We start from the raw sequence: 17,436 nt of genomic DNA on the forward strand, positions 1-17,436 counted from the left end.
CATAATTTGACACATTAAAAAAATAATTGCCACCGTATGTCGCATTTGCTCATTTTTTTCTGTACAATAAGAGGCTTTACTTTTAAAATAAAACTGCAAGCATATTTCCTGCCGTCCGTATATGAAATTAGCCCTGAATCGTGTAGGTAGAGGGTGTATCATAATCATTATCTACTTGGTGAAAAATTTCGAACGGCGATTATTAGCGGTCAACTTGTGCACGTCCCCATGCCGAAAATACAGCCCCTCGCGAAAGCTTACGGCTTCAAATGCTTGGAACAGAGGGGCAAAAATGTTTGGAATGGTAGATGAAGAGGGGGAGGAGACCATGTGGTAGATATAATGACCAACAGATCGCCTCAGTGTAGATATGCGGACATTAAATCTATTGAAGGCATATGAAAATTCATAGCTGGCTACGATAATTAATAGGAGCCTGACGATGAAATAATACTTAAGGTTAGCGCATATTTCCACTTCATTTAATTTACTTGAAGGTGACACAGTAAGCTAGTTGCTCAGTTAAGCTAATGAGGGTGGGTATATTTGTAAACCTTACGTATTTTTTCGTATTGCGTTTATTGTTCCTCATACCGCTAAATTCAGGTCACCGATTTTGTCTTTCCATCTAGTCCATAGAAAATGTACTCTTCCGGTGTGCTGCTTAACGCCGTAAGCTTCCGTGGGGGACTGTATATTCATCTATGATAATCATTATCCGATCTATTTAATTCATTTATCCGTATGCTTGGAAGAGGCACGGGTGCTCGTGCCACATGGAGGAACGCTGCAAAAAAGTGGCCCAAGTTGAAAGGATGAATTTATGTTGGAGGCTGAAAAATCAGGCTGTCCAGCACGTTCGGCCTTTGACCGCCTAGCTCACTAAGGAAGGGAGTCCTAGATAAGTACGTATTCGCCTTTTCCTCTCTCGAGGATGGTGAAATATTTTTTACGTGCTCGCTAATCCCTAATGCCAGCGGCACGGTGGCTAAAATGTGCGTAATGTGCGGCTGGTGCTCAGCGACCATTCTTTCATATTTTAATTTACAGTTTGGAGAAAGAAAAGCTAACAGCTTTTTTTTAATTACCTGTACAATAACATATAATGACAATTGCTATCTCTCCTACCGTGACACTGATTACATCTTAAAGCAAGAGGGAATTTAAAGAGTGAAATCCGAATAGTAAGTAGGAGAGAGCAGATTTTTACCCGATAACGGTGTGTGATTGCTTCGATGCTACGTGGCTAGAGGAGGCGTGGAGCACACGTGTGAAGGCTTGGAAACTATCATGGGAACGGCGGGTCACTATGTGTAGTTCCAATCCATTCCAAGTTCAAAAAAAATAAACAATTTTTTTCCCATAAGCGTTGTGTGTCGTAAATCAGAAGAACTACTTTGTACAAATAAAGGGTATATCGTGTTCAATATTCCATTTTTTCCGGACGGTACGATTTTATTGAGCTTAAAATGTCAACTGCTATTTTTTTTTGGGTGGAAGTTTTCACCTCTTCTGTCCATTTTTGCCAGTGAACCTGGTCGCATTTGTAGATGTGCACCCAATGGAACGAACCCTTCATTTTTACCAATGGAACGAACCTGTCAATTGCCTACTCGATACATTCTGCGCCATGCGCTTCAATACCTTTTGGCACTAAACGGTTAAATTCCAGAGGATTTTTCTGTTTCATGAAGAGTATCGATTGCCGAGGTTGACAATCCCGATTCCATGTTGCCCTCAGAGTCATAAGCTTTTGATAATTTAGTCTGAAATTTCACTGTCTTTCTTATAGCTAAATAGTCGGCATAATGTTTAAGATTTCGGTTGACTTAGTGAGGAACTTGGTTTGTGAAAATCTTTAGCTTTGACATCTTGTATCATGCAATTGGAAAGAATGGGTATTAGGAAAGTTTCCTAATACTAATCCAAAAATCCTCTATTTAGAAATAAACATGCAATTTTCCATGATAGTAAAAATTTTATTCCGACCTTGGTTTCGATGTTACTGCATCATATTCAAGGTACAAAATGTTTTTTTTTTTACCAGGATCGGGACCATTTTGGGCCTTGAAGATGATGTGGTAACATCTAAACTCAGGTCGGAATAAAATTCTTATAGTCGTGGAAAATTGCGTATTTATTTCAATATGGAAAAATTCTACTACATCATGCTTGGATCGTCGGATTTTAATAAAAATTGATTTCTTACTCAGTTCAAAATTAGTATCGTCTCATTCTAAAAAAAAATAACCCAAGGAATTCAACGGAGCCGGCGTTTCTGCGATTCTTGCTGGGCCGAAGCGATATTTGCATTTTATTAGTTCCTATTGCTGATATTTTTATCATCTCAAGCGCTCTAAGCGCATCAAGTTTTTTTTGTCAAACCTTAGCTAGTCAGAGTCAGCGTGTTTAGAAACTATCTATCGGATCAGGGATCAAATTATTTGAGCTTTGACGCTGTGGACCAGCTCGCTACTCATCAAAAGAGGCACCCCCTCCTTTGAAATGTTACGATTTGCTCGAATTACATTCAACTCCGAGAGAACTGGACACACTGGGATCCTTTGTTCAAGTACGAGATCTCTTAGCGACGCAATTAGCTATGGGGTGATCTGACGTAGTAGCTAACTCTACAGTCGATTGGTATGAAGCAATACGCGAAGCAATGGGCAATCATTGAGAACCATTTCAGCACAATGTTTTGCTATCAGAGTTAACTACCTATTGTCCTTTGTTGTGGAAAATCGTAAAACTCTGGCAATGGATGGAAGAATGCCTGAATATAACACAAGATCACATGAAGACTCATCCAAGCATCTCTCACTTCACCTGCCATTTGTCTTGTAGATTGTTGAGCCTACATGTATGTGCCTAATGTAGCCTATTGTAATAAAACCAGGCTGATAATAGGAAGGGGCTCCGAGGGAATAAGACTCTGCCTTAATGTCGGTCAATGCTTTGCTCCAAATATTGTCTCCAATTTTTTTGTCGCTAATCATGCGAGACGGTTCGTGTGCCTTGGTAAATAAATCATTGATGTTAAGAATTCCATGAAATACAGTTGGACTTCGTTTCACATGTGTGCGCAATGCGCTAACATAAGTTTTGGAGTCTGGCATGGAGTTGAAATAATTTTCCAGAAATGGCCGTTGTTTTTCGACTTGAAGAAAGTCGTCGTCATATGCTTTTATTCGGTAGTACTTATTTCATTTTTATATCCCGTTAGATCTGTTTTAGATGCAGCTGTATAATCTTCATTAAAATTAGCGATCTTAAGTGGATTATGGGTCTATTTTTTGGTCCCATGATCAATTAGTCCCCTCAAGATATTATGCTTACAAAAAGGAGGATGCTTTAAAAATTATGTGATTAATATTTGTGCTATGGATGGAACTAGAAATTAAGGTTTTGCCAAATTTGTACTTGGTATGAATCCATGCAGAGCATCAAAGAAAAAATAATTTCTTAGTGTTCGTCGTATCGAGGAATTCACACGAATGATATGGTGCTTTTTTACCATTCAAACACTATAGTACATAAAGAGCTGATGTAATTATTCATTTCAATTTTTATAGCGAATTTCATACAGGCTTGTAATTAAATTTATGGGATTTTTAATCAGACACTTTCTGCATGTCGTATGTGTGATTACACCAGGGAAAAAATCGTGTAGCACGCACCGAACAGCGACTACATTCCCGTATCATCTTTGCGTATCGCTTTCATGAATTTTATCGTTTGTAGATGTAGTCTTAATGTTTAGAATTATTGTAAATACTATTTTTACTCGTAACCTTCTTCTTTCTAGAGTTTTTCTTCCAAATTGCCTTGGAAATGCTCGAAATTGGCTCTTGCTGTCGGACTTATCATTAGACTACGTAATATATCCACCGCTTTCCACTTTCCAGCATAAATCTTATTTTAATAGGGGGCTTATTAAAAATTTAGAAATGAGTTCAGGTACCTATCTGTTTTAACAGTATCTTACCGGTGATAGTGTATTGGATGACACTAATAATGTAAACATTTAAAAAAGTTTAATGTCATACTCTTTATTAAATCGTTTCAATGGTAGCTATCGTCATGATATTTTATCTTCTGATTACCCAAAGTGAAGGAAATATAGAAGAGAAACAAAATAAAAAAGTTAGTTATTTTTACATTCAATGGGTATTCGAAATAAAAACATGAACCTATTTCCTCTTAACTAGTTCAAATGCCTTAGCATACAGTTTTTGATATAGATTCACTTGACCATCGTTTATACCGACTTCAACAACGTTTAGGTCTCTTCCCTGCAAGTCATTTATCTGAAGTATATGATATTTGTATGCCGTTAAAGTGTTGTGAATAATTTAGAAGCAAGGTGGAATACTCAAAGCACACAACCTGCTGTAAAACGCGCTTTAGCGGTATTAAAATGTTTGCAAACTTTGATTTATCTCAGCGAATGCGTGCAGTTACAGGTAAGATTTGCTATTGCATTACTATTTTTTAAAGAATACGTTAACCTTACGTTTGGCGAAGCCTCCTTAATTCTATAATATGTAAGAAAAAATCGTTACAAGAAACGGAATGAATTCATTCCGTGGTTTTCGTGTTCATTAAAGTTAAATTTAGAGGATAAAAAAGATTCTTTCATTTGGTCCCGCTTAAAAGTGTTCGCGCTCGATCATACGTGTACTTTTTTTTAATATGTAGAGTAAAAACCAGTAGAGTGTTTCATTTAATGAATCCACTTTGACGATTTTGAAGTGTGGTAAAGCCGAGATTGAAAAATACCGAATCACGTTGTGAAGGATGTTTTCGTTCGCATTTACGTTCCAGTCCGTCGGATACGGACCCAGTCGTAGTAATCGATCGAATCCCCTTGCTGGCGTATCTTCGGCTTAAGTTACCTTTAATTTCTACCTCGCAACTGAAAGGAAGCTAACCGATAGGATAGACCTCGAGGTGTTTTAAACTTCAACGTTACCTTATCTGCTGTTGCACTGCGTGATAATTTCTGCCTGATGTTAGAGAGGGCTGCTTTGCCTTTTCCATTAGTAGAGGCTTTTTGTGTACGCATTTGGTGAAGACTTTGTCTTTAAGAAAGACTGTGTAGAATGCGGGGTGGGATATTTCCACACTTGTTATTCGATTTTGTCCGTTTTCATTGAATAGCGATCTCAGGTTGACTCACTTGATCATTGTTCTTTTTCGGTTCCAGTTTCATTTCACATCAGAAAGCGTAGGAAAATTTTTGATTGAATAGATGCTCACAAATTTGGTGTTGTGAATGCTGAAATTACTCTCCGAATTTGAATATATTTCGCAGAAAATGGTGGGCTTATCCTCTAAGAATTCTTTCTCATGGTTGTATCTTTCACTTTAGATTCATTATACAAAGTAGAATTAATCTTTTCTTTTTATCTACGGAGTGATATTTTCGCTCCTACTCTTCAGTTCTCGTAAATATTACAATTTATTTGGATTGTGATGACGATTTGGATTCTCTAATGTATTAAGTGACTACAATACGCTTTCTGCTCGGTCATATTAACATAAATTGCTAAGTAAAAATCACTTCTTATGAAGATGCATGATTTATCATAAATTTAACCTCATCAAAATCTCAAATATTAAACGATCCAAAATGGAAAATGGTGCTCATTTCCGAGGAAATGAGAAGATGAATTCATGAAGTCCTGCGGAAAAAGACATGATGGGATCTTATATTCATTGTGACCAATCACTTATTTAACGGTGCGAATGGATTCTGCGGAATAACGTGTTGTTGATACTGAAGTATAGAGCTGCCTTGTATAGGGGCGGTTTCCTTTCGGAAGTATTGTATTTTCACGGTTAATATCGGTGAGATTATGACAAAAGGTGTTATGAACGTGCGGAATTTTCGAGGTTCGTCCAGTATCCATCTCGTGGGATCTGTTACTTTATGCATTTTGAGGATTATTTCTGGCATTCCAAGTTTCCTCCAACCCATGTCGTTATGGGGCGAATAGCGCGATTTTCATGATCGTTATGTGACTGCATATGATGCTGCCATAACGTTTTTATAACGTGTCCTTAGGCGTGCAGTATAATAGGGCAATTTTTTATATACATGTTTCCTTTATCATTGAGAATTTCTCCTTTGTTTGGAAGTATCTCGGATCGGTGAAGAGAAATTAGAATTTATTGGAAATTGTACCATTTATCATTCGCCAATAAAACTATGCAAGAGTTCTCGTTATCGCCTCATTTCTATTATATCAAGTTTATAATGCATAAGAATGATAGCTTTATTGGTTAAAAAAATGTTGAAACATAAATCACTCATTTCATTCATGTTCGCGGGTTGTTTTTAGGCGCTCGAGAAGCTAATTTATTTAGTCAGGTGGTGGTTTTGATATGCTTTAACGAATCGTAATAGATCGCTGAAAGTTAATTTGGCGATGTTATGTCATGGTCAATGCCGCATTTATGAAATCATGGAATACTGGTGTTACCTATTTCCCTTAGCATCCGCTTCGTCCACTCGTGAAAATTGGATCACAGATACTTTCCGCGAGCATAATTTTAGCCGTAGTAAATATAAATACAGTAGGGCATCATTTTCAATATTTAAATGAGGCTTTCAATTGATCAGGCCAAGAAATACGTTGGATTTTGGCATGCCGTCAGCTGGGTCGGAATCGCAAAAGTCTACTTTCCTTGACCTCAGTGCTTGGAAATCCCTTGAGTGAAACGAAGGCGCGTCAGTTGATGTGAATGAGTAATCGGATCTTCGTTAGGAATCGAGAATAATACAGTCAATAATTTTCAATGAAAATGACGGATAGTACTTTAAATAATCCATCAAGTTAATTATGCAATCCATTGTTCGCTCTGATCTATGTCCACGTGGATGAAAAAAAGGGTATTGCGTATAGTGAATTATTATAGTCGTTGTAAATTTCTTCCCCCTGAAGACGATGAGTGACTTGAATCATTGAGGCGCCATGCTGACCTTGAAAAGCATTCGCAAGTACGGAAACCGAGAAGATTTACGTTATTTGTGCTTTACCCTTGTTCTTGTTGAGAGCATTCTATTTCCACTTTTCTCTCTCAACCAGTCTGCATACCTGGACCGTTCAAATGCGGAAGATAGAGTTGGGAGGGCCGAAATTGTTTTTGAAGGTGTCTGTAATGCCGACTCTAGCACTTAACTGTGCTTCATCATACTATTCCTCTATCACATTCTGCTCAGCCCTCTCTCTCTCAAGGGTGATTTTTCGGCCCCGTTAATGTGCGTAAGTTACCCCACTGGCACCCGCCTAACCCCATCACCATAATATTTCAGGAAACTTTTCCGCGCTCACCTGTCTCCACCTGCTTTAAGCTCCCCCATCTTACCGCCACAACCGCTCCATCTATCAGGCTAGCCAATTAATTAAGCCCTCCTTTCCATATTCCTTCATGTACCTCGATTTCGACCCGCCCTGCCCGCATATTCTCCCCAGCCGTCTTCCTCCCGAGCGCGCAGAATTTATCATCATCGCTTGCCGAGATTTCCTTCCCTCCTGGAGATGATTTACAGCTCCGTTCCCCCCTCAACGCCCGGCTTTTTCGCTAATAGAATTCTTATTTTTTTTTTTTTTTTCGCGTTCGTTCCACCGACTGGTGAGGTGGAAGCAAAGTTCTTAGTGCGGGATGGTCTCGTAGAAAAGTGCTAACTTCACAGACACATAGAGACTTACAGACCGAACTTAACAGAGACAGCTCTTGATAATGGTGTTTAAGCATTGAAACCGGTTGATCGAATTAAAAAGAGTGGGAAATTACTACAGCTGTTTGCATCGATGAATTCATCGATAAATTTTCACAAAGTGAACTCGTCAACAATCAATCTGCTAACTTAACGTTTTACACGGTGCACGGGAATTACATCGACGTTTGATTGTGTCGGAGATTTTTTTTGACGATGAGGAGCGCCAATAAAAATGATTTATAACGGAACAAGAATTTTTTTGGTACCGTTAGCTCAATTGAGGACCCTAGAAGGCAAGGGGGATTGGTGTAATTCTTTTATTTTTGGAGATAAGTGCAGATACTGGTTGGAATGGTACTCAATACTGTTGCGGCAAAGGGATTAAAGTGAATCACTGATAAGCATATACTTATAGATTCAGTGATTTACATGTATCTCTTCGTTGCAACAATATTTTACACCCCATCAACCATTATCTGAAATTATCTAAAAATTGCACTTATCCCCCTTCCTCCTTCTATCCCCCTACTACGGTCATTAATCATTAAGAAATGCTTTGACTTTCAGGTTCATTTTTCTCTCCTTAATTTGAACGGCATCAGTTTAGAATAATGATGCAAGCTGGGACCATTAAAAAACGATGAAAATTGTGACTCGTCCTTGTGATGCATGTTCTCATCTCCAATGCATTATATTATGTTTACTGCGTACGTAGAATCCGGACGACAAAATACCACGACTTGCTGCACTTTATCCAACGCAAGACTTAGGACACCAGGTAATAATTGATGTTGAGAGTGGAATACAGTGTGTTTGGAACTGATCTAGGCTACATGCAACCAAGGAACCTTTGCAACCGTAACTTTAAATAGTCTTAAGATTTTTTCGCTCGTGCTGTCTCATCCTGGGGTACTTAGAAGCGACTCGTTAAGATTTTCAACACGATCATTATAAATTTCATCTTACCGAGAGAAGCTTTGGCTTACTTAAGGTGAGATTGAAGGTATGATTATCTCGTAGTTTGTTTCCTGTTATACTAAGCATTCTGGGTGTACTTAAAAAAGTCCGTTTTATATGAGAAAAGTGGTTAAGAGATAACTTTCCTTAATCAATATATACAATACAACGATTGAATTCATACTGATGTAAAGTTGAGTGAGTGCTATAATAAAGCGTGAGCGAATTGAAAATGTATTTTTAGAATTTTATCAGTCGTTGCCGCAGCTGAAAATTCCACTGAACATCACCTGTTGCATTTTCAAAGAGGATAATTTATAGCAGCGCAGTATTTACACAAAAAAAACAATTTTCCTCTTTGGATCCAATTAATTTTTCTGCAGCCCTAAATAGTATAATGTTCTTTCATCGATTCTTGATTCTTAATTGTTATCCGGAAAGTTGATGAGATATTGTTGAAAGTTGGTGGTTGTTGCAAGAATTTCGTGGGTTCACCTAAAAAAATGTATTTCAACGTTCCTTTTTTAAGCTTTATAATGCGGGTGGTGTGCAATGGTCTTTGTTTGGGTAATATGTTCTAAATAATATTTGATCTTTCTGGCATAGAGCCACACTAATGATAAAGTTGTCCATTTTTTAGTTTTTACAACGCATATGATCGATTAGATAATCTGATTTTTCCTAAAATTTTATTTAAGAATTCATATTTCAACAGGGTTTGGTCCCCCTTTATTTGATTCAACCATTTTACATTCATTCATTTCCAGGACGTGAGAAGTCACTGCTATACGAAAGCGTTTGAAGACGCAGGGCGATTCAAGTTTACCACCAGGACAACGCATCCTTTGCCGTTGGGGTCGTGGTTTTGCGATAGTGACTAGGTTTAGAGGGCATGGCGAGGTGAATTACAGTTGTCATTGGCGCAGGTCATGCTGGGAACTCGAATGAGAGCCTCCTATAGCACTGCGCGATCTAAAGAATTTTCGACTGCTGATGATGCATCTTCACTTAAAATATGTCTCTCCCAAAACTTGCGATGATGTTCTACGATATGATTTCACAAAATGAGGAGGGAGAATTTACGTGGCCATCCACGAGTACCCCGAAATTAGTATTGTGTGCAAGAAGCTAGCGATGTTATCAAAGGGGCAGAAAATGATGGATGCTAGAATATTATGTAGTGAGAGTCTTCATTTGGCTACTAGAATGTGGAGGCCGATCATTATTACTCAAGCTAGAAGTCTTTTGAAATTGGGAAGTATTTTGACGGACATTGTGGTAATTGTACTGTACATGTAAGTAATATGTACCGATTCCTGATGTGAAAATATGAAAAATGTTAAAAACTTGACCTGTGATTTGTTTTCTGCAGCGGGATAGTTGATCCAAGAAGGGCTGCAGTGTAAATTCGTCAATCCTTAATAATAGAAAATAGCCATTACTGATGTATGCGAGGACTGCTGATAATGCTTTCGACCGAGCGAGCGTAATTTAATGCAAACTTGTCAGCGTAGAAGCAAGTCTTCTTGGGGTTTGGGGTACTGTCTTTCTGATTTTCCTTCCTGATTTTTCTTTTGGACTCGTCCCTGGTATTGTCCCACCTTCACTCTACATTGACTCTCCTGGCGACATATTCGTTCATGAGTTAATATATTTGGACCACTTATCGGAGCTGTAACTTGGAACGAAAATAGTTAACGAAAAGCAAATAGTTAATTTTTTTGTTAACTCCTGAGATGGGCTTGGAGAACTATAATTCGGGATATTCCAAGGGGAAAACACTTTCACTTATTTTATGAAAAGAAACTGTGACCCAGGAAATGAAAATTCACTTTGTATTTTCCACAATTTTAATGTGAATTGCACGGAGTGAATTTTCATGTCCTATTTTTAGATTTCACCAAGTAAAGCCGCTTACGTTAATCAGGAACTATGGATGATGAACGAGCTGTTGCTCGTGTATACTGAATAAAATGCTCTCAGGTCTTCGAATGGTTCGGGAGCAACTCACCCCTTGAGAGCACTTGTTTAAGAAACTATTGGTGCTGGAAAATCGTGTAAAATTTACACGAAAAAAGATTAGAACGGATTAATTGGAATTTTACATGATATCGTCCATGGTGTTGAACTATTCACATGCGAGGTTACTTGAGATTTCAGACTAAGCGAATTAGACGTAGCTTGAGAAATTTCCAGGCCAATTAACAGGACAATTTTTACTAAAATTCCCGCGGAAAGCGTTTCTTCATGAGTAATCGACGTGAAGAAATTAAATCTGTTCTGATATGCGGATCAACGTAGTAAGAAGCTGGTGAAAAAGTCCTTCATTGGCAATAAGGGGCGACGCGCAGCGAATCGAACTGGTGTAGATATTTTGGGATGCGCTTGGTAATATTTTAGGAAACAACCGTTGAATTGACAGCAAGAAGTTTTTTTGGTTTCACTCGCAGTGCGACAATGTCATAGATGAAATATCATTGGCCATGACCTGGACTCATCTTGGATCTCCAGAATGTGCGCCGGTACACTTGCTAAACGACCAAACCCTCCTCATTCCCTGCGAAATTTTGAAGATTTGACTTAAGTCAAGCGGTTAAGTGGCTAAAACTCCATAGGCTAAGAAGATGGCTAGATTGATTCACAAGTGAGGGCACTCAATTCGAAATGTGCAGATACTTGTTCGAGCCCAGGTGAAGGCAAATCGTATTTCCTCCCTAGAATCATCACACACTTCGAAAGCAGGTTGCGTCACTCGGTGTTTTTAGGGTTGCCTACCCTCTCGTCCTTTTCGATAGCTCGAGGATTTCTGTAATCTTTAGTGCTACGATGACCAAAGCAGCTATCAAGCCTCAAATCTGAACGTTATAACGTATTATTGTACTTCGCACGTTCACAAGCGCTTACAGAATGATTTGTGCTCCGTCCACATCCCTGAAGTAGTTGTTGCTTTTCTAGTGAAATTTTATCAAGGCCGTAGTTTTGTTTACAGCTCCTGAAAAGTTTTTTTCAGTGAAAATTTATTCTTTTGGGAACATAAAGTAACGACACTCATTGAGACATTCTTGTGGTATGTTATAGGCAATCGGGTTTCGTGACGTAATTATATCTTACTGTCATTTGAAAACGCAACAATGTTGCAAAATCCTGCCCATGAAGCATCACAAGTTAACAACAGTTAGCCATACAAAAAGTAATTGTATTATTTTTCTATGTATAAAATAGTAACGTCTGAGAGTTTCAGTAATTAAAGTCCCTAATTTGGAAAAAAAAGTGGGAAACCCTTGGTTTAGTCCTCATGAAGGAGTTATTTTCGTCTGAGCTGTGCCACCAGGAGTAAGTCGAAGCAGCAGGCGATGTTCAGTGCGTCTCTGTAGCTCTGCGGCATCTACAACCTTCCTGTCAGTGCGAGCGTCGCATCTGTGTGCGCTTAGATATATATCCCACCCCATACACCCCGAAACTATCCCCTCTAGACCTCCACTCTCGGAACCCCTTTCTTCCAGGCACAACCTTCAACCCTTCTCAGTCGACTAACCATCTTAAAATCTCGCATCACTCTTTAAACTGGTCCTCTGCACCACTGCACGAGAGGCGGCAGTTATCCGTAGCACGTGTTTTTTTATAAGTATATAGATATATATTTATATATTCATATATAATCGTAATTTCTTTTTTGTTTCATTTGATATATAAAGGAGAAAAAAATATCATCTAATATCATTAGTAGTAGGAGTAGCAATAGTTTTTAGTAGTATTGTTATCAATAGTTAATAATAATAATTATGATGATGATGTTAATAATAATAATTCATTAGAATAATAAATAGAATTAATAATAATTAACGATGCGTATAAGAACTTTTTTAATGAGTAACCCACTTGCAACACCCTTATTTTTTAAGTATTCAAATATATGTTCATATTTACATGTATACATTTTTAGAAATCTCTCGCGCGCACCATGCCGGTCGCGTTACTCTTGCCCGGCGCCCTGATTACGATCGTCTCTTATTTATAACGACTCACGCGGGGCGTGGAGGGATCGGGGAGAGAGGGAAGGATGTGTGAGTGTCCAATACTGATGGTGAAGGTTAAAAAGGGAGAAAAGGATTTGAGGCAGGGTTCAGGAGTAGGGGAACTGGCCCTATTCCCCGCAGGGAAAGGTCCTTCCCCTTGTCCCGACCCTTGAATTCCTCTCCCCCAATCATGTCTCCCCGTCCTTATTGCTCCTCCCAACTTATTTTCTCCACTTCTCTCCGCCCGTTCCTTCCCCAAACCCCCTCATTCATTCTTCCGTTCGTACCAAACATTCACCCCATCACACGCACTGCCGTGAAGGAAATAGACAAGTGTGGAACGCTGGTCACGCCATAATATTCCCGTGGAGTTTTTCACGTTTCCTCACTCCCTAAAGGATAATAGGGTGTTGCAAAGTGTAGTTATTGGTGTTTGGACTCCATCCTTCTCTTATTATTATTTATTTTTTTTGGACCTATGAGAAAAACGTCTTCGATAACTTTCTTCCCTTTCCGCAAACATTCTCATATATATATATATTATTTATATATATATATATTAATCTTATATATATGTATATTTATATTTTTTCTGTTCGACGAAAAAAATCGTTCTTGTGCACCTTTTTCGAAGCCACTCGGTTTTTAAAAAGAAATCAAGGAAAGGGGGAGAATCTGAGGTATCCTTTTATCGATTCCCCCCTTTCGCCTATAGTTCATAGCTGCTATACATTCGAAAAAAAGATAACACCCGACGTACAGGTTCGCTAATTTTCATTTTTATCTCTTTCTTTAGCACGTCACCCAGCATATTTTTTTCTTTTTTAAAAGTGATCCCGGAGAACGTGAAAAAATAACTCGGAACACTTTTAAAAAAACGTTCGAAGCACTGACGCAAATTAGCAGGATCTCTTTTTTTCATTTTGTTTGTTTCAAGAGCCCTATCGAAAAGAGATGAGGGATTTTTAAAAATTTTTTTTTGGGGAAAGGAGGAAATTACAAACGGGCCACTTTGATTGGGGCGTTTCTCGCTCTCATTCAGGGTCGCTCGCTCGCTCGACAGGGTCTCTTCGACTAGCTTTTATCCATCCACAACGGACCGACGGGGGTGGTTTTTTTCTTGTGCTAAGATATAAGGCGGGGGAAGAGAGGGGACGTGGGGGGGATATGTTTTGGGCCTAGCTCCATCCACAACCTACCTCCTTCGCCGATATATATATATGTAGAGAAACACTCTCAAAAAAGACACTTTGGACACCTCTACCACCACTTTCCTCCTTTCCCCAATGCACCAGAACACACCTCGACGACACAGACACCGGCACCAGAGCGAAGAATCTTTCATCCTTTTTTATTCACTCTCACTGGTCATGGGAGCACGACGAAGATAGTAAACAACCCGCCGATCGTATTTTCTTCTTTTCTCTCCCCCGACGTCTTCCGAACCACCAAGTAAAACGAACGAAAACTGGAGTGAAAATTTCAAGGAAAAAACCCTCACTTCACACCACATTTTCCCTCCATCCTTATATCGCCTGAAAAATTTTCGCTCGAAACTGTCGTCTTTTTTGGGTCGTCATTACAACGCGACAAAAATTGGGAACGGCCATTCCCTCATCGTCGTCCTTATCAATATTATCCCAAGTTTAGCACTCACCAACACTTAATTCTTTACCCCCTTTAAGCTCCTTCACGTAATATCATTTCACTCAGTCACAGTCTTCTCTGTTGTATGGGCTCGACAGGGTCTCTTGGCGGGGGGACGAGGCTGTAGCGGGAAGGGACGGTGTTACGTGTACTGGGGGAGGTCGGGCGGACCCTTGGGGGTGAAGTGCAGGCCGATAGAGTTGTCTGGTGGTCATCGGGGACACGCAGTGTCTTCTGAAGCGGTCCTCCTACTTCGTTCCCCGTTCGCTTCCGTGATAGGGCGCGTCGTTCACCCATCCCACCAGTCCCCACCGAACTACCGTTAGGGTCGTCTCTGTGGGTTGCAGGGTGGGCACTGCAGGAGCCGAGGTTCGTCGCCGTCTCCTCCTCTTCCCTTGCCGTCCTCATCCGTGGGCTGCCGAAGCTGTGAGGGGAGGAATATAGTATTAGTACCGGTGGGTGCAAATCAGTATCACTCTCATAAGAAGGATTAAGTATCTCTCGTTTATTTGCGTGGTCTATTGCGTGGAATACCTCTGCTTTTGTTATTATTCACTCTGTTTAATACTTTGTAGCTATTTTAATGGCATATGAAAACACTTAACCCATTGCAGCTCAATGTTGCTCCTAAGTAACATAAAAAATGTACCCATTTTCAGCTCATTTTGGAAAGATTAAAACTACGCGTTCTTTTGTACTGTGAACTTTAATGGCGAAATATGTAGCTGCCACAATTATTATGATCGAGTAGAAAATATTCATATTTTTAATATGAGAAGTCTGAACATTGAATTTCTCCGAGAAGCAGCTCTGGGTTTTAAAGGATTGACATGCAGTGATATACTAGTTTTGTCATATGGGATACCATGTAGGCTCAAGTAATATCTTCAACATTTTGGAGGACGTTTAGATGACGGAGGTTAATGCACATTGAATAATATCAGCGGACTGCAAATCCATCGTCCCATCGTCGAAGGTCAAGGAATAGTCTTCGAAACTAATGTTTAACAAACCCAACATAAGTGGACGAATTACCACAAGCATGTAGTGACCCAGCCGTAGGCGTCGGACCACGAGAGATATTGTTTCCAGTTTTGAGAATATTTTGTCCAGTGCAGAATGAGCTTGGGCATTGGACGATGACCCACTGACCTCTGTTTCGAGGAAGCGTCGCGGCTAGGCCGCCGGGGGCGTCGTCTCGCCCCCGCTGGTCGGACTCGTCCGGCCCCCAGGGCCCCGGGGGTGGGCTCACGCCAGCACCGCCTTGGTCCCTCCCGACGAGGGCCCTCCGTCCGACCCCCCCTGCTGCCCTTGCTGCTGCGCCTGCGACGACTGCTGTTGGGCGTTCGCCGTGCCGCCGCCCCCCGCCGAACCGCTGCCCCCGCTGCCGCCACTGCCTCCGCCTCCCCCCACGCCGTTGGGGTTGAGGTTCATGCTGCCGCCCATGCCTTTACGGGGGCGAGGTAGTTTGTATTCGGTAGGTTAGGGGTTGCAAGTGTTGTTATAATGGAATGGGGTGCAGGGAGAGGTTGATCGTGTACGCAGGTTTACAGAGGGGAGTGGGTATGGTATTTGTAGTGGGTGTATGTGTTAGGTAGAAGCAGGGAGGTGTGCAAGATAGTGAGTTTGTGAAATAATAGCAATCGTGGAGGTGTAAAAATGTGTTGGGAATTGGAAAGGAAGCGAGGAAAATATAGGTGAAGGGTTTCCAGGTGGGAGAAGTAATTTTTGAGGTGATATATATAAAATAGTGAAGGTAAATAATAATGATAGGAGCGGAAGTTATGTTTCGGGTGCGAAATTAGGGACGTAGTAGGATTTGCGAATTGGGATTGCGTTTTCATGATTTGGGATGGGGAAGTGGAGTGTAAGGTTTACGGTTTATGGAAGTGATGGTGTGCACGAAAGGATGGTTGCCAGGTATGTGGGGGTCGTTCCGTGAAATTGGGTGTTGTTAGTAAAAGTCAGCAGATGAAGGTAAACGAGTGAAGTACGTGAGGAATTGCGTTATGTGAGAGGTTAAACGGAGTGGGATTGAAATTTTGTCATTTACGATTGCGAATAGATGCGATATATAGATTCGAGCAAGATGAAGTTGGTTTAACATTAATAGGTAATTTGGTTTCAAAGGAGGTAGTTATGGTGATCATTGAAAATTTAAGGATTTTAAATTAATGATAAATATCAAGATCAATATACGAGTGTTAATTGACGATTATATCGAGAGAACATCAATTGAAGCACGAATGGAATAGGAAAAAGAAAAAAAATGAGTGAGCGATGTTTGTTTTGTGCGAAGCGAAGAGGTTGGAAGTTGGGATAAAAAAAGGGTGAGAATTTTGGTATTAGATGCTACTGCGGAATAGGGATCTAGAGGCATCTTAAGTGAATGTTGTTATTATAGTCCCTTCTAAATCTAAAGGCGTCAGAGAATGAAGGCAAGCTATCCCATTAATAACATTAAAAGCAAGAGTTTCTGAGTGATGCGTGAATCACATAAAGTGAATTGGAAACAGTGACAAAAATTTTCGAAATTCAGTGATTGTGATATTGGGTGTAATCGTGCTGCTGTCACTCAAACTCAATATTTTGTTCTTTTGTAACGCCTTTCAAGTTGGCAGGGACTATAGGTGCTACAAACACATAATAAGGTATATATATATATATTACACCTACCCGTACAAATTTCAGGAATCTACGTTGAGAAAACTATCACACGTTCTAGGGTTAAAACTCTCTATTTCTCACAATCTTTAAACGTTGTTTAGAAATCTGAAAAATGGAGTAATTACACATATTTTAAGCAGGAGTTTTGTTTACAGATAGAATTTGTTAATGTTAATTTCAGTAAAATAAGCATGAATTGTTTTTATTTCATTATGTAAAGTCAGAAAGTAATCTAACGTTTAAGATGCAATATAAGCTATGAATCACATCCAAGCCAAAAGACATTGAGCCATGGATATTTGAGGTTACAAAGCGTATTTTAGAATAAAAAAGCTGAAAATCAAAAACAAATACATGCAATCGATCTGCTGTCTGAGTGAGCATTCCTAACAACTGGAAGATCTTTGTAACTTTTCGAAA

At 39.7% G+C, this 17,436-nt stretch overlaps 1 protein-coding gene across 1 annotated transcript; it reads right to left on the bottom strand.

Moving 5' to 3' along the window:
* Positions 1-14,415: 14,415 nt before the first annotated feature.
* LOC124164429 (homeotic protein female sterile-like) lies at positions 14,416-15,795 on the bottom strand. The gene is made up of 2 exons (XM_046541754.1): positions 15,602-15,795; positions 14,416-14,773 (listed from the first exon to the last, which is right to left on the bottom strand). Exons 1-2 carry the CDS (start codon positions 15,793-15,795, stop codon positions 14,416-14,418), a joined length of 552 nt encoding a protein of 183 aa, XP_046397710.1.
* Positions 15,796-17,436: the final 1,641 nt, after the last annotated feature.

This window comes from Ischnura elegans, chromosome 8 (genome assembly GCF_921293095.1).
Source record: "Ischnura elegans chromosome 8, ioIscEleg1.1, whole genome shotgun sequence".
Classification (NCBI taxonomy): domain Eukaryota; kingdom Metazoa; phylum Arthropoda; class Insecta; order Odonata; family Coenagrionidae; genus Ischnura; species Ischnura elegans.